Here is a 21,544-nt window from a genome sequence, read left to right as displayed (position 1 = left end):
GGTTGAAAATCAGAAAGCGAAAAAAGGGTGGTAACAGGCCACCAGTGCAGCCGCAAGGAAAGGTTGAGAGAAAGGGACAAATAAATGAAAAGAAGCGGGTCAAAATAAAGTTGATGACAATTCCCCAACTGACTCAGACATGCATATCCCCTACGGTATGGCGGAATCTCCATCAAACCTGATACCCGTAGGGGCCGCAAGAGTTGTAGACTTAAAGCCTTTTCATACACACCCTTGGTGTCTGATCAAATTCTATTTATATTGTGTGTAATGACATGCTGCAACCTATCAGAAGCTTGATATATATAATGACATCACGTGATTTCTCGAACACCCCTTAAAGAAGTCGAGGAAAATTTGGGCAACTAAGATACATTCAAAGGTAATTTGTACGTAGCACGCAGATGTCCTGGAAATCTGATGAAAGCTGCTGATTGGATTTATGGTGTCCGGCAACTTTCTGGTCTCATCAAGAAATAAGTCAACCTAAGAATGATACGGGAATTGATCGCTTCACCGTATGGGATGATCACACTGACTGTCTATGTACACGCAACCAACTCTAATTGTATGTGTGCTTTGAGAAGCCCCGAATCTTCTTTCCAGACACATAGTACACGACAGGTAGCGGGGCTAAAGCTAAAGAGATGAAGCCCAACGTACTTGTCGCCCACGGAACGCCCAAGTTGTTGTACATATAAGGCGTGAATACCGGAAATCCGGCTCCGAAGAAGCTGCGAACGAACATGTTTCCTGCAATCGCACTGCTGGCCACAGGCAGGTAGACGTCCACAATATACTTGAAGCCCTGGAGGAAAGTCACATAGAGGGAGATCCCAACGAATATGTATGCCAACATTTGCACCGGCCAGGCGATATTCGGGTCGGAAGTCCATGCCGCCCAAAACAGGCCTGGGGGGAGAATCAGGCCAGTAAGTATCATGGGTGGTAGACGGCGCTCAGGAACGACAATCCCAGGTGTCGACTGGAGCTGCCTGGCGTATATCGTGGTGGAGTACCAGAAGACAAAGGCGAAGCCGATTATGCCTCCAATGACAAGGCTCAGAAAAGCCAGTGATGCATTCTCAGGCGTCCATCCGTGGACCCCGATAAAGTTCGCTGGGAACCCCTGGAGAAGAATGAATTCAAGTGCGTAGATGAAAGCCCTGCATGGTTCGTATCAGTATTAGAATTTTAGAGGCAGATGCAGGCGATCTTTGACCCATAAAGCTGAGCTGTCCAGTGTACCTACATATAGACGGTAGTCAACAGATAAATAGGCTCTGTCGCTAGCAGAACTGCTGTCGCGTTAACAAAGACATTTTAACCAAGTCAAAAATCCGTTGGTTGTTGACTTACCCATCGGTCTTACAAGATAAGTTCGTGCAAACGTTGATAGGGTGATGGACTCCTCCATATCATGTTTGCTATGCAATGCCCAGTTCTTTGACCTTAACCGCAGTCTTTTGGCTTTCTGGCTGAGCAGCACCGGGGCAAAAGTCTCAGGCACACAGCAGTAAAACAAAATAGAAAAGGCGTATGCGGCAATCATGGTCACCCACAATGCCCATCGCCAGCCAAGGGAGCTGTTAGTTATGTAGGTGCCAATAATTGGGCCTAGTGCAGGTCCGAGGTAGCCCGTCATGACCAGCACGTCCAGACCGACACCTCGTGCCACAGGACTAGGCCAGATGTCACCGATGGCGCCGCCGGTGACAGCCACTTTATTGTTTTCGCGTCAGCTCTCGAGTCTCCAGAATAAAGAAGATAATTTTGAGCAGGCATTTAACTTACTTGACGCAGCACCAAATGTTCCACTCAAGAATCGGCATATCAATATTGTATAAAAGTTCTGAGCCAAGGCTATTGGAAGAGAGAATGATGCAAATCCAATTATACCAACTTGGTGGAGGTCAGCCAACCGACGGTGAAAAAGTGGTTTGCAAAATACTAACCCATAATTGGAATCTTTCTTCCAATACGCTCAGACAGAGGTCCAAACACCAAAGGACCGACTGCATAGCCCTATCGATTAGACAACACATTAGCTTTCTCCAACTTGTAGTGGTTGGACTTCGGATTCCATACCAGTAGAAACATGGTTACGATCAACACTACCGTGGTCCGGGGAACATGGAAGTCCTCGGCGAGCTGCGTGCTAGAGCCCGACAGGACCCCAGCAGACACATTGACCACGAAAGGCAGTGTATTCAATACAAGCGAGATGAACAACTTTCTCCTTGTCGACCAGTTGTGTGGATTGGCTGCGTCGCGAGGTTCCCACTCAACGAGATCTCTATCGAACTCCATACTGGCGAGCGGTGAAGAGGTCCTGTGGAAAGGAAGTCAACGCAAGTGTGAGAGTAATGCTGCCCTCAATTTCTCCAAGGCCGGTGTACCATCTGCCTTGCAACTACGAGCTGCTTTTGCCATATCACTATTTGCTGCCATGATTCAGGGCGCTCCCCGCCGCACTGGACAGAAATAACTCCACCCACTCAGGGGTAGCATAGTTTACCTATCGCCGGGGTTGTTTGACGATGGAATCGGGCTCTAATAGAACCCCATACTCCGTAGCCATTCCTTCCTGTAACTATACTCCAGACTTCATGCATTTTTCACTCACAAGTGGTGATCCCTCGACGCACTCATTATGCCACTAGGTTGGGTCGTTGTGAGACATGCACTTTGACCTGAGTCATATCGAACAAGGATACAGAAAATATGTTGCATGAACAGTGGTGCCTTATGAAGTTCGTTCAGCCTTGCGAAGGACATGTGTCAAGACTGTTGCACGGTCGTCGATCAGTAAATCTCCAACACCGCCAATCCTTCCTTTCACATCACCCTGATTATCATAACTATTTTAGAATAAGTCAGCAAAGGTGAAGATGTACATGACTCTTGGCACCCAATTCAGAGTCATTGGAAGCCGGTAAATTTAGATGAGATCCGACGTGGATGGGATTGTTGTATGAACGGAGTCCAAATTAGCTTTACACAGTGCGGGTCACGCGCGCCCCCGCGCCCTGTCGCAATGGCCGTGCCTTTTACTCAGCCTATTACTTGTGGGCTCCTCTAACCACTATAATCAGTGAAACAATGTCAGGTCCCATTGGGATGGGCAATTCCACACAAGCCCCTGCTTTGGATTGATTCAGTGGCCTTGACGAGGCGAGGCGCTGGATTCTTACCCGAGAAAACGAATACGGGAAACCTCCACGCCGCACGAGTTTTCGGTAAAACGACCGAGATATCGGGTTGATGGACATAGTTGTGCTTGTTGGCAACTCGCTACATCTGCAATCGCCCGTATACGTTCAACACCAATTGCCAGGAACAGACGGCACAACATGCCACATTCAGAGCTTGAGCACAGCGAAGTCCACGGCCCGCCTCTTCCAACACAGGTCCGCTCCGCTTGGGACCTTTTTGAGCAGACGGTGCGGGAGCATCCGGACAATCTTGCACTTGCAAGTGTTGGCCAACCACATGATTTGTTTGATATCCAGAGCATCCCACTCTGCGCAAGTGAAAAACAGGCGCAATATTTGAGATGGACATTCAAGGATTTGAGGGCCGGAATTGCTCGTCTCGTTGCGGGCTTGAACGCCTCGGGCGTTAAGCACGGCGATCTCATTTTCACCTTCCTGCAAAATGGTGCGGAATTCGTTCTCACAAAGTATGCACTTGGACGAGAAATTCCATAAAATTCAGTTTTCATGTTGACGAAATCATTAGATGGGCCGCGTATGAGATGGGATGCGTCCTCGTCCCCCTCAATCCTCGCAACTTGGACAACGAGATTGAGTTGAGGTCGATGGTCCAGACTGCATTCTTGGCCGGGCAATCCAAAGCATCCGTCGTAATAGCCGGAACACAGGACATAAGTAAAAGAATCGATTCTTTAGAGTATTTGAGCCAGGCCATCAAAGTCGTCGTGGGCAATTCGGCAGTGAACGGCGGTTGGGTTACATTCTCGAGCCTGATGAAAGTGCGAAGTCAGAAAACGAACGGTCGCTGGCAAGATAATGGGATGGCTTGGAAAAATAGCGGTACGGTGTTGTTCACGAGCGGAACGACAAGTCTTCCCAAAGGTGTCCTCCATCGCTACTCTGATTATTCCCACCACCTTGAGGGCATCAAAATGCTTCCAGATCAAGGGGGACTTCCGCCTAACTCCAAGTGCTGCTGCGTGCTTCCGAACAACCATCTCCTAGCATTTTACAGCCACTGGAACGCCTACGCCTGGGGAGCAGCGTGGATATTCCCCGGCCCGGTATTTCAGCCTGATGAGATGCTCACGACATTGCGCAGGGAGCGAATTACGCATATTGATCTGGTACCCACTATGCTGCACGCACTACTTGGTGCAGAAGGCTTACAGGAGGGCCCACTGGAGGACCTGGACTCTGTCGTCTACGCTGGGGCGGTCGTGTCTCCTGACACGATCAGACTTACCACGGATATTCTGGGAGCCAACAGCGCTGAGGCGCTCTTCGGCAGTGAGTATTTCGCAGCGTGATCTCATTAGATCATATGCCTTAAGTCCCCAGAACTGATCAAATTTACTCAGTGACGGAAGGTCCGGTAATCAGGGGCGTCCCTTCGGACAAGATCAACGCATCTCGCGTCTCTGATGGAGGAGTTGTCCCCGTCGGCTGGGCTGGGCCGGGCCACGCATTTCGAGTCGCTGACCCCGAGACCAACGAAGTTGTGCCTGTGCGGCAATTGGGAGAGCTCCAGGCCTCTGGTCCTGCCATCGCGCACTATGTCGGCGACACCGGTCAGAGCAGCTTCTACATCGACTCTAAAGGCCGCAGGTGGCTGAAGACAGGGGACCAAGCCAAGGTCAACGAGGAAGGTTGCATTTTCATTACAGGTCGATACAAAGACATGTGCGTATATTGGGCAATCCCCAAGGTTCATTGCATCGATATTGAAGGCTGACGGAATATGAACCATCCAGGATTATTCGTGGCGGGGAAAACATCTCCCCGACAGCTATCGAAACAACTATCCGCAGAAACCCAAAGCTTGCGCGCCTTGATCCTCAAGTCGTTGGATTTCCAGATCAAATAGCCGGCGAGGTCCCCGTGGTTGTGGTCAGCTGCAGAGAGCTCAACGCAGACACCCGTGAACTTATTCGGGCGACAGTGGCTAACGATATGGGGACAATGTATGCCCCGGCCGAGGTGTTATCGTTGGGCCAGCTTGGCGTAACTGACTATCCGCGGACTATGTCCGGGAAGATCCAAAAGGTGAAGCTAGCAAGCCTGGTGCGAAAGCATCTCGAGCACCTAGAGCTTCCAGAGACACACTCGAAGACTGATGATGGCGATGCAGCTCTGGCTGCAGCTGTAAAGGAGATTTGGGCGAGGGCCACCGGACAGGATGTCTCCCGCATCCCCTTGGATGCTCCCATTTCCACCTTCGCGGACAGTATCCTCATCATAAGGGTGCGTGGGAAAATCAGAACCAAGACAGGGAGGACTTTGTCCATGGCAGAGATGAACAGTGCCAGTACCATCGCTGGGCAGATCGAACTGCTCAAAACCAAACATTCTGTCAACGCTCCAAGCCCTATTGCAGTTGCTGGCAGAAAGAGGAAGCGGGTTGAGCCTCCGAAGATAGAAGACATGGTACACGTCGCCAAGGACCCAAGCCTTTTCACAGCTACCAAGGAGCTGGTATCCAAAACCTTGGCTCCCCACGGATTGGATTGGGATGACGTGGAAGCAGTGTTCCCGTGCCACGATCACTTGAATGTTTTCCAGAGGGTCATCGATCCCTTGGGCATCAACACTGGACTTTTGGCCCACAAGGCCAGCAAGGCTGTAAGACATCGAGCACTCTAACTTTTGTGACGTCCTTGGCGCTGACATCTACAAGCAACTGCGAGCAGCCATTGAGAAGACATTGGCAAACAACCGCTTGATTGGTTCGTTTGTGATGCCGACTGTTGCGCCTTCTGGTGCCTCTAAAGACGAATATCTACACGTCGTGATCCGTCCCGGCCAAAAGCTCTTCAACCTGATTTTCGAAGACGGCGGGAATGTAAAGACCAGAAATGACCTGAGGGAACAAATCCCAATCTACCCAAACAATACCAGATGTCAGCGCCCTGGCCCCCTGGCCAAAGTCAGGCTCTTTTCCATCGATGACACCGGCACGGGCGGAGCCATCCTTGCCACGCACCACACCATCGTCGACGCGTTCATGGTCCAGCTGCTCTGCGACGACCTCGAGAAGTGCCTCGCCTCAGCAGACCAGCCCCTCCGGCAACACGTCGACTTCAAGCTCTGGTCCGACAGCTACTACAGCCTGCGCACCTCGCCCGAGGCGTCAGCAGCAGTTGAATGGCACGCCTCGCGCCTGCGCAGCCTCCCCTCACTGGAAGCCACCATCTGGCCCGGCATGCCGCCCCAGGAGGTAACCGAGGGCGGGGCCATGGTGCGGCGGGTCTTCGACGCCCCCGGGATCAAGCGCCTGCGCACCGACCACGGGCTCATGCCTGCCACGGTGCTCAAGACGGCGCAGGCGCTGCTCAACGTCCACCGCACGGGCAGGGCGCACGCCGTCTTCTCCAACTTCGAGGCGTGCCGCGGCGGGTTCCCGTTCCTGCCGCGGAGCATGGAGGCCCTGGGCCACTTCGACGCCGCGGACGTGTCCGGCCCCACGTTCACGAGCGTGATCAACGTGCTCGAGGTGCTCAAGCCCGGCGAGGGCGCGCTTGGGCTGTTGCGGCGCGTGCAGGAGGACCAGGAGGAGCTGACTAGGTATGCTGCGGCTCCGGCGCAGTTGATCAGGGATGCGCTGGGGCCGAAGCGTCATCTGATGGAGGAGATTGTGCGGAGCCAGTGGTTTAACTGGTCTCCTGGTGTCGGGGCGTCGATTGGTGACCCGTATGAGAATATCGAGGTGCTCAACCACAACCCGACCGAGAGCTCGGCCAGGGGGGTGGGCTTGGGGGTGAGGGCGGGTGTGGGAGGTCCGGACGGCATTACATATGTGGTCATAGTCCGGACGGCGATTCTGGACGAGAAAGAAGCAGGGCGCATAGCAGAAGAGTTGGAAAGGCTTACACTGTGGCTAGTTAGTCCGGAAAACGAAGACAAGCCAGTGGAACAGGTTCTCAAAACTCTTTAAGGAGGTAAGCGGTTGGAAATTTACGGGGTTCTGCATGTACAGTCATTTTGTATTTTGTTTGTAATATCTTGTTTAAGACTCAATTTTACCAGCCAATTGTCCTCAAAATGCCTACTCTGGTATGTGCGAACTATTTTCGTTGAATCAATAACACCTTTGAGTATCACAACATGGCGTGCAGGTAGCCCGGATTGCCTCCTCAATGAGAGAGACTTTGACGATGGGAACGACTGGCCCGGATTGTGGTTGTCAAACACTCTAATTCGACATACTCTTGTCTAAGCATGACTGCTGCCTTCGTTTCGTAACCAAACAAAGCATGGGATATGTTCATGCGACAACCTGAACACCTTTATGAGATGCTCCAGAAACCTGATGAATACCTACGTAGAAAGTCAAGACGCGACCAACTTGTGTGGACCGATTTCATCCACTTGGAAAGCTCCTCATTATTGTTCTCCCCCTGATGGCAAATTCGAAGGCATCTCAAAATTCCATCGAAAAGGTATAGGATATTATGTGTCACGACATCATCACGGCAATAGCGCATGTATCATGTCTTGTGCCAGTATTATTGACAGCTAAAAATACCCTTGTCTGACTTGCTGTAGTGCTGACTCGCAGACAAATTGTGATATTCTCTCGCCAGGAGACGCAGGGTAGGGCATGACTCTCTAACTGGTTGAGAGCGATGTTGAAAGGCCCGGGCTTTTCCTAATAATATTCTGGGCGCTCATACTGTGTGCCCGGGGTCCGAAACCCCGTACTAGGAAATCCCTCCCAGCATATCATTATCCCTAGAAACCTTATTCACATTTCGGTGGACAGGCTGGATGTCACCACTATAATTGCTGGGAACGCGATTGCAGAACGTAACCCTCACCCTCAATCGTGGGATCCGATGCTGCCGCGGAAAACTACAGCCTCCACTAAACTGTATCAGGCGCACTCTTCGACCCCCATCTCCCCGGTTCTCTTTGTGCTTCGAGGCACAAGCAAGTCTGTCAGTGTATCTCTAAAATGGCGGTGATGCACTTGGTGGCCGAGAGCTTTCCATCAGCCGGTTTCGTGATCTTCGCCCTAGTGACGTTGGGTGCCTTCCTATACACCAAGGTATTCCTGGACCCCCTGGCTAAGGTCCCAGGGCCGTGGTATTCAAAGTACACCGACGTCGTCTTGAAGCGCCTGTGGCTTGGCGGGAGCAAGACGCAGTACGTGCACGACTTGCACAAGAAATATGGTGAGTCGATCCTGTACCCTGGTATGCAAACATGAGCGCTCATTCCAGTTGCCTGTTAGGTCCCGTCGTCCGCATAAGCCCTCACGAGGTCGACGTGTTGGACGTCCCGGCTGCCAAGGAAATACATTCGGTCAAGGCGACATATGCAAAGGCACCATGGTACAGGACATTTGCCACCCCTGGCACCGAGAACGTGTTCAGCACTACTGATATCGATTTCCACCGCCGCCACCGTCGACTGCTCCAGGGGCCGTTGTCTGAGACGAACCTGAAGGTATTTCACCCGGTTGTCGAACAGCGGGTCGACCTGGCAATTCAGAGGATGAAAGAAGAAACGAAAACTCGAGGGGCCACAGACGTTCTCAAGTGGTTCTTGTTTCTGGCCACGGATACCGTTGGGGAACTCACTTTTGGTGAATCATTTCGAACATTAGAGTCTGGCGAGGTGTGTCTTATTAAACCACTTTCGAGGAATCGTTTCGGTGATCTAACTACCAGTAGAAAAATGAGTATACCAAGAACCTGGAGACTCATATCAGAACCGGCGCCAAGAGAACCACGTTTCCCTTGATAGCCAAGATCGGGCTGTACATCCCGATCCCAGGCTTTCGGGACACCACCGACGTCGTCCGGAAGAACATCCAGTTTGCCGAGGATTCCTTGAAGCGATACCAGATCCTGGTAGAGAAAGACCCGGAGAACCCGCCCCCAACGCTCTTCACCAAGCTCTTCAAAGGCGAGGAGGACGACATCCTGACCATGAAGGAGATCCGGGACGAGGCGATGGTCTACATCCTCGCCGGGAGCGACACCACCGCGCTGACGCTGACGTACCTCGTCTGGGCCGTGTGCCGCGACGCCGCCATCCGCACGAGGCTCGTCGACGAGCTGGCGGGCCTCCACGGGAGCTTCGACGACGCGGAGCTCCGGCGGCTCCCGTACCTCAACCAGGTCATCGACGAGGCGCTGCGGCTCTACGCCTCAGCCCCGGCAGGACTCCCCCGCGTGGTGCCCCCCGGGGGCGCAACGCTCGCCGGGTACTCGCTCCCTGCCGGCACGGTCGTGTCGACCCAGGCGTACAGCATGCACCGGATCGAGGAGATATTCCCCGACCCGGAGACTTTCAACCCGTCGCGGTGGGAGGGGGCCACGAAGGATATGCGGGATGCGTCTATGCCGTGGGGCGGTGGCTCGCGCAGTAAGTCTCCTGATGCGCGATGGGGCTAGCACCTAGTAGCGTGCGCGATGATTTCAATGGACTGGCTGACTGACCTGCTCACAGTATGCCTCGGGATCCACCTGGCCAGGCTGGAGCTGAGGCTCGCTGTCGCGCGGTTCTTCACCGAGTTCCCGGGGGCGAAGGTATCCAGGCTCGACGGCATGTGCGACGACGACATGGAGCCTAAGATCTTCTTCATGATGGCGCCCAAGAACAAGCGCTGTCTGATCGAGTGCCGCTGAGTGTGCGGCAAGCCCGGATGAGAGCACTGCGAACACCAGGACCGTGTACGGTTCCTGACAGTCGTGCACCACCTGCGGCAGAGGTATTGGACAAATCTTTGGAAAACTAAATGTATGGAAGGTTGAACTGTGGTCTTGGCTTGGGCTCCGCGGGCATCCATACCTATTGGACCCCGAGATGTGCCTGCTACGCAACGTCACGTATTATAGCCATATCCGCAAGGTATTATACGTCGTTCGGCCTGGATTAAATGACATTTCTTGGCTTAAACCTTTTCCCCGCTACGTTCACTTCCAAACATTTCCGCGAAGTTCAATTCTTTGCCCCGAATCCTGCAGGGTCTAAAGAGGGATGGTGAGGATTCTTGTCCACAAGTGCCAATCGATCATTTATCTTCTCGTGGTGACTACTCTAGAGACTCTCGATATCCTTTCCAGGCATACAAATACGACCACAGCGATCGCGGCATGTCGCCACTTGAACTTTCTTCCTTTGCCGAAGAAGACATCGTGACAATTTTAGATCTCCCAAGCAGCCCTGCGCATAATACAAGAACGCTGCCTATACCAGGCCCTCCATAAGAACGAGGCCAATTATCTCCCCGAATAGCGAGTGGGACTCGCCATGCAACAACTTCAAATAGGCCCGGAAAGGTCGAGTTGGTTCGAGAACGGAATGCAAACCTACAGTTCAGTGCTCATATCGTCTAAATAGATCTATTGTTCTCAATAGTGAAATAGTCTACATAGCGCCTGCCGAGGGCAGTCACCGATGACAGGTATTGAATGATGCTGCTCATTGTACCTAGGTCTTTCTGTGTTTATCTCATAAAAATGGAAGTGACCCTAAGGCCTGAAAAGACTGATCATAGATACAGAGTCCCAATGATCCTACAAGCACTGCTACGCCACGGGAAAGTATCAATACAAGTCCTTGAACCACTCGTGCTGGAGCAAGTCTCTCGTTGACGGCCGTGACTCAGGATCCCATTGCAGCATCGCCTGGATCAGCCCCACAAAGACTTCCATCTCACGGTCCGACATGTCCCAAGGTTTCCGAATCTTGGCGTGGTGCCAAATATCGCCGTACTCGAAGTCATCCGGCTCGTACACCTGTTGGTCATGTTCCTGTATGTCCAACGCGTTGCCCTCCGTGTCCACGAACTCCGCCGCATCGCGCCACCGGGCCCGTACAGAGGCCGTGACCGGACCGAGGCGCTGGGCCAGGTCACGCATGAGCCGGTTCTTTTGGTAAATGCGCTCCGGGTCGTCCGCGGCAAACCGCGTCTCGACGAGTCGGCGGAGCATGACGACCTCCCAGAACAGCAGGCCCAGGGAAAAGATGTCGGCCGCGTGTGTTGCTGGCACACCGATCAAGGTCTCCGGTGGTCGAAAGTCTGACAGGTTGCGCAGCGGCAGTTTCTCGCATTCTGAAAAGGCACAGGCGAAGCCGAGATCAACCAGGACGAGCCTGAATGGCTCGTCCGCCCGCGTGGCTTGTTCGACATCTGATGCGTCTTCGAGAGGCGTTGCAGCTACCGTATAGTGCATTTCACCTGGCCCCAGAGGCCTGCCGTCACTCCGGTGTAAGAGTTCGATATTATGCCGTGTGTTGAAGAAGTTTGCCTTGTCCCACTCAGCAGAGTGGGGCTCGGCGAGCGGGTCGCCCACCTCGGTCGCTTTCCATTGCTCCTCGTCGGCTCTCTTGTGTTCTTCAAATTTTCTCCGCCAGTCTTCCTCCCCTCCCTCTGAAGTATCATCAGAATCCGAGTCATCATCCGAATCTTGGTCCGACTGGTCCTCGTTATCTTGGGTGGCCTTGTTATCCGCTGCCGAGTCTACGTCAGCCGGCCAGACAGCTTTCTGAATCTCGTTTTCGCTGAGCGAGTTGAGGCTGTACCGCAAAGCTACACAGACGTTTGCTGGCTGAATGTCTCGGTGTGCGACGTGTTGGCTGTGCAGGTAATCAAGACCTAGCAGGATCTGCCAGCAGGCTCTTTTGGCGAAGCTGGCTGACCACAGGTCGCCCTCCGAAGCCTTGCCCAGCCAGGATTCCGGCTCGTTGAGTCTCGCGCGCCTTTCAAAAGCAATCTCGAGGACGGAAGCCAGCGAGGGGCCTAACGGCTCAAGCACCTTGCAGAAATGATCCCCATTTGGGCCGTGAACCACGAATGAGTCAAGTGCCATTTCTACGTGTTTCTTTCCAGTTCGGTCGCAGGGCCGCAAGAGCTCGGCGAGCTTGAGTTCGGTCTCACTTGTTCTCGCGCCGAAGACTTTGATCGCTACGAAGCGTTGATCTGATGCACTGGAAAGGGCAGCGGCTGAGGTTAAAAAGGGTCCAAGAAGTTCAGTCACCAAGCAGACTTACTGCTTGTCCCTCGCTAGCCAAATGGTGGACTGTGATCCCGTGCCCAGCTTTCGAAAGACAACGTAGCGACCACCGAGGACATCTCCCAGGTGTACCGCATAGAACTTGCCAGACACGTAGTTGCTTGGGGCTTCCTAGAATGAAACAGCGAATTAGTTGAATATCACATTCTAAATGTCGCTGCGACACCTACACCCATGATTCGAGTATTGCTGTAGATTGCGTCGGAAGCCATTTGGAAGAAGAAAAGAAGTTGACGAACAGCTCGTAGTCTTCAAGTCCACATGTTCAAACAGTAGAGTTTAAAAGCACAAACGGGGAAGTCACGACATCGATGATGCTAATCTCGTTGCCAGAGGCAAATCATCAGCTGGACTCAAATAATGCTGACAGGTCCGAGTGTCTGAGACCCTTACTGTATGTATACTGTGCATATTTGTTATGTGAATTCGTGACGTCATAGAATAATATTTATCTAAAAGCTGTGCTTTTGACTATTACTCAATCGCCCTTTGTAGATCAGCTCGTTGAGCCGGACTCCTAGTGGGTTCGTACTGCTGTCAATGCTTTAGGGTGTTCAGAAGATACTAATTACGCCGAATCCCAGTCTCCCGACACATGACGACAGATCTTTGCTTGACAAGATTGAGCAAGGCAGGAATGAGACACAGTCGACATGAGACACGGCTGACAATGCTCTACTGAAACCCTTTCGCTTTGGCTACTTGTAGGTATGACTTAAAGAGCTGAAAACTTGTATTAGTCTGCACTGTTCGCGCAACATCTAAGTAGGTAGCTTTTTGGTTACGGTACGCAACTGGTCAAGATGGTTGCTAACAAGCGCAAGCAAGACAAAGAGAAGATACAAAGTCTGGGTCTTTTTGCTTTCAGCCCCCTTGACCGGCCCACACAGGCGCTCTCAGGCATGTATTGACATCGGCAAGATCATCAACGGCACACTGAATGTCTCTCTCATGACAAAGAGGCCGCAGCCCCGTACGAAATGTTGTGTCAAGAGTCTTAGAGATGTGAAGGCAGAGAGTCAGCACGGCTCATTAGACTCAGCAGGATTTAGCTATCAGCGAGAGCCTTGAGACTGCCATTTACCAGGAGTCAGAAGCAACGCATATAGAGTTGAATCCTGAGAGATGGACATAAAGATGTGACAATCGCCGTGGCATCTGACCCAAATTCTGAAGTACATCACCGCTACTAAATCTGCATCGATACACAAAATCAACCCCTTAAATCCCACCTTTAAGTTGACCATATCACTTGTCAAAACTCCCATCCCTAAAACACTCTCCTGGACCCATTCCACCAAGCGATCAGAATGCGTTTCAATACCTTCACATCTTTCGCCCTCATCCTTGCCGGCGTCGTCAGCGCGCTGCCAACCTCCTCAGGCGCTCAGGGGCTCGAGGTACGCGAGGCGGCTCTCGGTAACTCCGAAGATGCCTCCGACGTCTACGCCCGCGACACCTCCGATGACGTCTATGTCCGTGAGGCTGCCGCCGCCGCTGCTGGCGTAGTCGACACCGGCCTGGCTCTCGACGCGCGAGCCAAGTACAAAGCTAGCAAGATCGACCTAGACTTCCCTAAGAAGCTGGATCGTGGTTCGATCGCGCAGAATCAGCGCGAGACGGCGACCGACTTGGCCAAGAAGGCCTTGTTCCAGGCTGATTGCACGGCTGGTAAAGTCATTTATGGGTGGCACGATGAGAACACGGAGGACCCCGTTGAGCACTTCACTGTCAAGCCTACCAAAGGCGACGGCGTGGGGAAAGGCAATATCCATGTCCACCGCGACGGTAGCTGGACCCAGGGCGCTGGTGGTAAGGCCAACCACGGTGACGGGAAGGTCTAGGCCTGTCATGATATGGCCCTGAGATGAGGTGTTTTTGTAGTCTGGGAGCTGAAGTTGCTTAGAGTCAGAGGACTATGATAACTAGAAATGTCTAGTTAGTTCACCTAACCAATCTACTGAAATTTCACATGTGAATCCGATTCGTCTCATTCATTGCGCAAAAGAAGGGTCACGAGTCGATAGAGCTGTCACTAAGGCAGACTGAGTCTGGGATTGTTGTAGGGCTGTGATACTGATGTGCATGCATGCTGCTCGCCATCCATGTTGGCCAATGTCAACTGGTGACCCATTTGTTTCACATCTCTGGCTTGTTACCGTGTGCAAACCAAGGTAGCGTCGAAGTTACACTGCAACGCGCGCGCGCCATCCTGCCCTGGGCCCCTCATACATGTACAGTAGCAACTACCACGCTGCAGGCGGGGGTTCCGGCCCCTTGGTTCATTGTCGGCAGGTACAACCAGACCACCTGGGCACGGCATTTAGTCTTTTTCACGAGAGCCATAGCACCCAACTTAACAAAAACCAACCACCACAAAAAATACACACAATATGCTTATCACCTTATTCGTACGTACGGAGACCTACCAACATTCATGATCTCTTGGGGGCGGAAATAAGTGCCAAGCCAAGTCAGTGCTTCAGACCCAACTTCAAATATTGTCAATTCCATGGAAAGGGTGCCTGCACATGTGTCGAAATAACTGCCGCTGGATTGGGCATGGTAGATTTGGTATGGGTGGCCATGAGAACCAAAACAATCGCACCAGACTGTTCTTCTACTGGTCTCTGCGGACAGGGGGCGCAATCTTAAGCCCGACAGCGACGGCACTATCGAAAAATGTCCTGCTTCCAGCGAGGTATCACAAGACGTGACGTCTCTGGGGGCGAATTGCCCTGGAGCCGCTGGTGCGGGGGACGTCTGGGAGATTATGGGAGATGGAACACGACGTGACTGAAGATCCTGGCAGCTAGATCTGGGCCCGGTGGCGTGGATTCGGCGCCCTGTTGGTTATCTGACCTGGGGTAGGGTCACAGTCGGTGACCATGTGGAGGTGACGCCCCGAGCTGCAGGCTTTCGTCTTGCATACGGTACACTACGAGCGGCGCGGGCCACATGGGCCAGGAAACCTTATGCCCGGTCTAGTGCCGGCATATCAGCTCCAACATCAGATGCTTTGTTATCTACTGTACGTACCTGTCTGACAGCCTGACAGCCCAGAAACATGCTCATGATGGAATTGCGGTTACATCAATGGCAGTGGCAAGTCTGGTAATGTCGTCATCCAGGTAATCCACCCGTCGATCTGAGTTGCGTTGGGGTGGGCGATTATAATTAAGCCTTATCACTAATCAAGTAGGCTCGAGGTAGGATGGCAAAGCTTGCCAGGTAGGTGCCATGAGGTTGATGGGGACGGGTTGCATGCAGGAGCAACGAACGCCGTTGCTGGTTGCGCACCTACCGGCAATTCGATGGGCCAGTCAATCATGCAAGTGCTCGGGATTGCTACAGGGTCTCAATGTCTCAGCAACAGGAGAAGGCGACCTGCGCTCGAGCTGCGCCACAGTGATAAGCCAAGCAAGGCAAAGATAGAAGAGAAGAAGCATACTCGTTACCCTCCCAACTTGTGTGTGCGCATGTCCACCTGGGGTGAGGGAGATTGTGGGGGTGGCAATTCGAGGTCGGGCAGGGATGCAGACTGGGAGATTTGATAATTCACACAATTCAAGCAGCCCAAGTTTTGCTAGGAGAGAACACTACAGTACACACTGTACAGCAAGCATGCCAGGGAGACAGACAGGCCAAAAGAACAAACAGAGGCGTCACATCGAGGACACGAAAGCTCGAGGGCCCCATGTCCCTGATCAGCCCTATCACGTCTCACGCTTTGCTCAGAGCCCCACCTTCCCACGGACGCTCTCGTGCGACGCCTTGGATTGGTCTCCGATTGGGTTCGCATGAGTCGAACAGTGAGAACAGTCGGTCCATGGGGTAGGTGCGCCTGTCTGGCTTCTTGCCTGGAGGTGCGGGCTTTGCCGCAGACTTGGAGAGGCAGAGAGGCAAGTCCCTGTGTCCGTTTTGCCCCCGCGCCTTCCCGACTTCCCGCGCTTCCACCCTGCCCACCCTGTCGCCCAAGTCTCCAATCCTCTGTGAGCTGCGTGAGGCAAGCTGCTTTTTGGCTCACTCAGGCTGCAGGGTGGATCATGGACATGGACATGGACCAGGACCAGGACCAGGCCAATGCTGAGGACCACATGCCAGATCCCGAACCCGATATTTGCCTGTCTGCTCGTCAATCTGCTCAGTCGCTCGGTTAGTCAGTCACAGTCTTTCTGTCTGTCGTGCTGCAGCTCCCATCAAACTCGACATGTGTTATGCTGAATGCGACAGGCCTGCCCACGAGCTGATCTGATCTCATCCGATCCCAATCCTGCCTCACATTGCGCAATTCTCTTTATACACTTTGGCCAACCCGTTGCGCGGGCTTCTCAATGTGCCGTCCTGCCGATACTTTTCGCCGCTACCCTGGTTTCTGACCTCGAACCCCATCCCTGCCGACCCTTGGCCTCGCCAGCTGCGACTTTAAGCTCGAAACCTGCGAGTTGTCCACTCCAGAAGCCGGCTGGAGAAGCAGAGTCCAGAGTCAGAGCTGAGCTGAGCTGCGCCCTTTGCTGCACTTCCGCGCCTGCTGCAGTCCCCGACCAGCCTCTGAGCTGCCCGCGACGAGTCTGAGTGGCAGATTAAGGTCCTTATCGCCGTCGTGCCCCGGCCGATCCTCCGCTCGCACCTGGCTTCAGGATCCATCCTGTCCTTGTCCTACCCTATCCCGTCCCACCATATCCCATCGCATCCCATCATAGTCTATCGCACCGCATCCCATCATAATCCCAATCCCCCCTACCCTGCCGGCGTCTGCTTCTCCTTGACTCCACGAGCATACGCCGAACGAATGATCTCGGTCCACCCCAATCCTGTCCACGACAGCCACCGTCTCTTCATGGACACCAAGGACCCAGCAAACCCCGTCATGGCGGAGCATCCTGCACCCGTCGCCGCCCATTCCGCCGCTGCGCCGAGCGCCAGCGCGAGTGGCGTGACCAAGAAGAAGTTCGCCGCGCCCCCGGTCAAATCGGCCTGCCTGGCTTGGTACGTCACGCCATCCTTTTTTTACGCGCCCGCTTCCCCCGGCCGCGAACCCGCCCACACCTCCTTCTCACGCGCCCCTGCCCGGCGAATGAGTCCCTTCATCATGCACGTCTCACCTCGAGCTCCTCCGTGACGGCCCGGAGCGGCGCAGTCGGGATTGGTCGGGTCGGACTTCTTTGCTTGCTTGCTTGCTGTTGGCCCTTGACTGTTGACAGGTGACCGGTGACCTTTGGCTGACCATGATTGCAGCCGGGCTGCGAGGACTCGTTGTGACGGCGGCCGGCCGTGTGCAACTGTATGCGCCCCCTCCTCTTGAATCCCCAGAGTCCCGCTCGTGATCGTGACCCAGACTCATCTAAATGCCTCGTCCTTGCAGTGTCAGAGTAGAAGTCGAGACTGTGTGTACACTCCTAGCCGCCGAGGCGGACCTCGTTGCCGCAAGAAGCCCCGGCCCGGCCGCAGCGATGAGCCCAAGCAGCTGCCCGACGATGTCTTTGCGTTGCTCTCGCAAGAGCCCGCCGACGTGCCCCGTGATCGTGAGTTGGACCGGCCCCTGCTGGTGTTGAGACACTGAGCTGGTGCTGACCAGTGGATGTGCAGCCATATCGATCCGAAATTACATAGACCCGGGTGCCGGGCTCAAGCACCTCGAGGACTGGGTCCAAGATAGCGATCTCATCTTTGACAGCCTTTTCATGAACAGCACAGGTCCCGCGTTAGGGAACGGGTTCAACTCCGATGTCTCCGGCACAGGCACGCCAGCACATGTGGTGCCCATGGTCAGATCATATCAGAGCGATGCCGCCATGTAAAGTCCCCAGGACCACCTGGTCGCCCCAGACGAACCCATGATTTCACTAACAGCCCGCCCCAGACTTGACGCGTACTACGTCTTCATACATCCATTCCTCCCCATCCTGCCTGCCCCAGATCATATCCCCGTGGACCGGCCCATCCCGCGCCTGCAGAACCAGATCGACGTCTTCGAGGAGGGCTTCGAGCCCACCTCGCCCATCAGCCTGGCCATCTCAGCCATACTGGCCCTGATCCCATGCCCAGAGGACGCCAACCACGCCTCGCGTGACTCGCAGCTCTTCCGGCGCAAGTACGCGCAGTATTTCGCCCAGACGGCCTTCGAGACGATGGAAAACGACGAGGAGATCCCAGACAGCGCCATCGACCCGTCGCGGCCGCTGAGCGAGGACCACAACCACGCCTTCCGCAGCCCCTTCCACTCGCGCGTGCCAGTTGAGCTCGAGGGCATCGTTGCCCTGGATATCCTGAGCGTGTACGAGTACGCCCAGCGAGGGAACATCAAGAAGATGCAGAACCGGGCCGGCCAGGCGCTTATGGCCGCCATGGATATGTCGCTTCACTCGTGTGCTACTGAGGATGAGTACTCCGAGGCGAGGAGGAGGATTTGGTGGATGACCGTACGGGCTCTCTAGTTGACCCTGTTAAGCACTTTGATCTGGCTTACTGATGTTTTCTCACCCTGCAGTACATCTGTGTAGCGCAAGGCGCAATTGTAAGCAATACGGTAAGGATACCTTGGATAGGACTGTGTCGCTAATTCATCTCTAAGACTTCTAACGTCATTCAGAAGCCGAGTTTTGCGTCCTTCTCACCGAGTTACACGGCCAAGTTCCCAACATTCGCTGCGGACCCAGAGGTATGACAAACACAATTCCCATGCCCCCGTCCCTCCACAAAGAAAACTTATCATCCGCACAGAGTAGGCCCGACTGACTTGTCGTACCCAGGCATTTGCTGTCTACATCCAGGCACAGCGGGCCATCATGGCAGCAACGCAATTCGTAATCGAACTAAATAAGGCGGTGCGCGACAACGCGGACATGAACCCGATCTATGAGCGGATGAAGGAGCTCGAAGCGCTGCTGGAGCCGCTCCTGTCGCACAGTGAGACGTGGCTGCTGACGTCGACGACGAACTCGCCCGTGGCGCCGGGAGAGGCGGTGGTGGCTCGGTCACTGCGGTGCATGGCCAGCATCAAGCTAAACAGCGCACGCATCAAGTTGCACCGGTACTGCGCCTTCTTCGATATCCCAGTCTTCTCGCGCAAGCACTGCGATCTCAAGTCACTACACGACGCCGACAACAACCCAGGAGGCGGCGACGAGCCCCGCCGCTGGCCCACATGCAGCTGCAGCTCGTTCACGAACCCCTTCACCAGCATATCCGCCACGCCCGGGAGCAGCACCGGCGGCGGCGGGGGGGCCTCGTCGTCGATCCGGTCGCCCTCATCGGACGGCGCCGGGCCCATGCAGACAAATTTCCCCGTGGCGGCGGCGGCGCCGTTTGGGCAGGCTCAGGCGACAATGGTGACGGCGCAACAACAACAACAACTTCAGCATCAGCAGCAGGTGGCCAGCTTCCCATTCAGCAGCCACCAGAGCGCCAAGATCTGCCTCAAGTCTGCGCTGAACATTGCGCACAGCTTCGACGAGCTACCATTCCCGAACCCGACAGGCGTGGCACCACATGCGCAACAATCGCTAGCACAACATCCACAGGGAGGAGCAGGCGTCGTAGGAGTAGGACCAGGAGGGGTAGCGGGTGGATCCGCTGCGTGCTTCCTCTCGCCAACAAGCGGGACAGTGTGTCCGCGGACGATGCCGTCGTTCGCGTGCTGCGCGATGCAGTGCGCGTACGCGCTGTTGATGGTGCACCAGAAGACCAAAAGCATGTACCCGTACAGCGCTGAGGTGGCGAGCATCGCAGGCGGCGCGGGCGGTGGCGCCGTGCCCAACAGCAACAACGGCCACAACGGGGGCGGTGTCATTGATAGCAATGGCAGTGGCAATGGCGCTGGCGCGCCTCGACCCCTCGTGGTCAACAGCCTGCTGGTCAGGCTCCAGCAGGGCCTGACCAGCATCTATGCGACGCTCTCTAATTATTCTACCGCGTTTGAAGCCTTGGGCGGGATGAGAGGTGAGTCTGGTTTGTGTGATTTTGCTTGCAAAGCCTACCATGCTAACCGTCTTTATTAGACCAAATTCGAAGTGCTATTGAGGAGTCGCAAGCGTTTACGGTTGCCATGTAACACTAACAAAAGAGAAACCGGAAAAAGATACCCTCGGCAAGTGGGGGTTCTGGCGTGGGACTGGACTGGGCTGGATAGGATTGGATCTGGATATGGATATGAATTGGGGTTGGGACCGGGATTGGAACTGGTGTTCGAACTGGTTTTGATTGTGACTGGCTTGGTGATGATTGGCAACAAAACAATCAGCCCGTGAGGGTCTCAACTTGAGGGGGCGTTTCTTCGGAGCTTGGGATTGGGACGATGTCGCCCTGGGTGACGGACAGATCACAGGGAACTGATCCGCGTCCATGATTTACGTTATTGAAGCCGCATTTAGGGATTCTCTCCTCACCGAACGGAATGGCAGCCTGGGCTAATGAGATATACCCTGAGTAAGTAAGCACGTTGCTGGATTGCTGCTGCCGATGAAGCGGCCGGTGCATTTCAATCTACTTGTGAACACATTTCCAAGAAGATTTCTCAAGAAAATTTCTCAGAGGCCTTGGTTTGGTTGATTATCTCTGTACTTAGTATCTGACGACGATATTCCACGGGATGTTATCTGTTTCCCAGAACAACCGCCGTCTCATGTTAGTGTCCTGCCGTTGTGGATGCAGTGCTCATGTCGTCGCAATCGGCAATGACGTCACTGCTGAGGAATCAGGTTCAGGGGCCCCAGTCCAGGAACCTTGGACCGACGACGAGGGGGAAAGCTCGAGGCCGCCCGTGTCGCTTTTAATCCCCCTCTCTATCTCTGTGTTCCTTGAACCTGCCGGCTTTTCCATCGTCGGACCAGCAGAACATTGGACGATCACATCATACTGTAGGCCGTCTCCGTGGTTTTGGGTCAAAGCCTGATCTACCCCTCCAGATGGGGAAGCTGGCGGTGTAGATCTCCGTTGTGACCATCTTTAGAAACTAACTGCAAGGGTTTACGTCGTCTAATCCAGTATGGTGTAACGGGATTGAGGCCTGCTACTAGTAGGTATTATGTGTCAGGCCCTCGTTTGTATCTGCTCGATATCTGGTGTACCCGTCCCTGCCCCTCTTGCGTGTGTTCCAGGCCTCCAAGCTTGTGACTGCCGGTGATGTAATCGCCCGACCTGACCCTGCCTCTACCTCTGCCTCCTTCCTGCCCCCGCCGACGGGCAACCTGGATATTGGTTCCAGGACCAAGGTAAGGGAGCTAGGTTGACCTCATCTCACCTCACATGCTTGCTTCCACATTACGCTTTACGCTACTCCCCTTGCGTTCAAGCTCAAGCTAG

General features: G+C 54.1%; 6 protein-coding genes across 6 annotated transcripts; 4 read left to right on the top strand and 2 right to left on the bottom strand.

Annotated features, from left to right (window-relative positions):
- Window positions 1-562: 562 nt before the first annotated feature.
- On the bottom strand, window positions 563-2,310 carry INS49_004033 (uncharacterized protein; the record flags this gene model as incomplete). The annotated part of the gene is made up of 6 exons (XM_043164823.1): window positions 563-1,166; window positions 1,253-1,298; window positions 1,360-1,722; window positions 1,795-1,902; window positions 1,956-2,025; window positions 2,089-2,310. The coding sequence occupies 6 exons, from the start codon at window positions 2,308-2,310 to the stop codon at window positions 563-565; spliced, it is 1,413 nt and encodes a 470-aa protein (XP_043018473.1).
- Window positions 2,311-3,353: 1,043 nt separating this feature from the next.
- On the top strand, window positions 3,354-7,149 carry INS49_004032 (uncharacterized protein; the record flags this gene model as incomplete). Its single annotated transcript, XM_043164822.1, has 5 exons — window positions 3,354-3,682; window positions 3,742-4,505; window positions 4,577-4,898; window positions 4,970-5,837; window positions 5,893-7,149. 5 exons carry the CDS (start codon window positions 3,354-3,356, stop codon window positions 7,147-7,149), a joined length of 3,540 nt encoding a protein of 1,179 aa, XP_043018472.1.
- Window positions 7,150-8,169: 1,020 nt separating this feature from the next.
- On the top strand, window positions 8,170-9,850 carry INS49_004031 (uncharacterized protein; the record flags this gene model as incomplete). The annotated part of the gene is made up of 4 exons (XM_043164821.1): window positions 8,170-8,389; window positions 8,449-8,834; window positions 8,891-9,587; window positions 9,672-9,850. The coding sequence occupies 4 exons, from the start codon at window positions 8,170-8,172 to the stop codon at window positions 9,848-9,850; spliced, it is 1,482 nt and encodes a 493-aa protein (XP_043018471.1).
- Window positions 9,851-10,771: 921 nt separating this feature from the next.
- INS49_004030 (uncharacterized protein) lies at window positions 10,772-12,417 on the bottom strand (the record flags this gene model as incomplete). Its single annotated transcript, XM_043164820.1, has 3 exons — window positions 10,772-12,155; window positions 12,219-12,352; window positions 12,412-12,417. The coding sequence occupies 3 exons, from the start codon at window positions 12,415-12,417 to the stop codon at window positions 10,772-10,774; spliced, it is 1,524 nt and encodes a 507-aa protein (XP_043018470.1).
- Window positions 12,418-13,551: 1,134 nt separating this feature from the next.
- Window positions 13,552-14,085, top strand: INS49_004029 (uncharacterized protein; the record flags this gene model as incomplete). The annotated part of the gene is made up of 1 exon (XM_043164819.1): window positions 13,552-14,085. The coding sequence occupies one exon, from the start codon at window positions 13,552-13,554 to the stop codon at window positions 14,083-14,085; it is 534 nt and encodes a 177-aa protein (XP_043018469.1).
- A 2,948-nt stretch (window positions 14,086-17,033) lies between these two features.
- On the top strand, window positions 17,034-20,294 carry INS49_004028 (uncharacterized protein; the record flags this gene model as incomplete). The annotated part of the gene is made up of 8 exons (XM_043164818.1): window positions 17,034-17,230; window positions 17,645-17,766; window positions 17,831-18,038; window positions 18,105-18,663; window positions 18,732-18,758; window positions 18,816-18,902; window positions 18,994-20,182; window positions 20,242-20,294. The coding sequence occupies 8 exons, from the start codon at window positions 17,034-17,036 to the stop codon at window positions 20,292-20,294; spliced, it is 2,442 nt and encodes an 813-aa protein (XP_043018468.1).
- Window positions 20,295-21,544: the final 1,250 nt, after the last annotated feature.

The sequence above is a fragment of the Diaporthe citri genome, assembly GCF_014595645.1.
Source record: "Diaporthe citri strain NFHF-8-4 chromosome Unknown scaffold_11, whole genome shotgun sequence".
NCBI lineage: Eukaryota > Fungi > Ascomycota > Sordariomycetes > Diaporthales > Diaporthaceae > Diaporthe > Diaporthe citri.
This window is presented reverse-complemented; position numbering and strand designations above follow the sequence as displayed.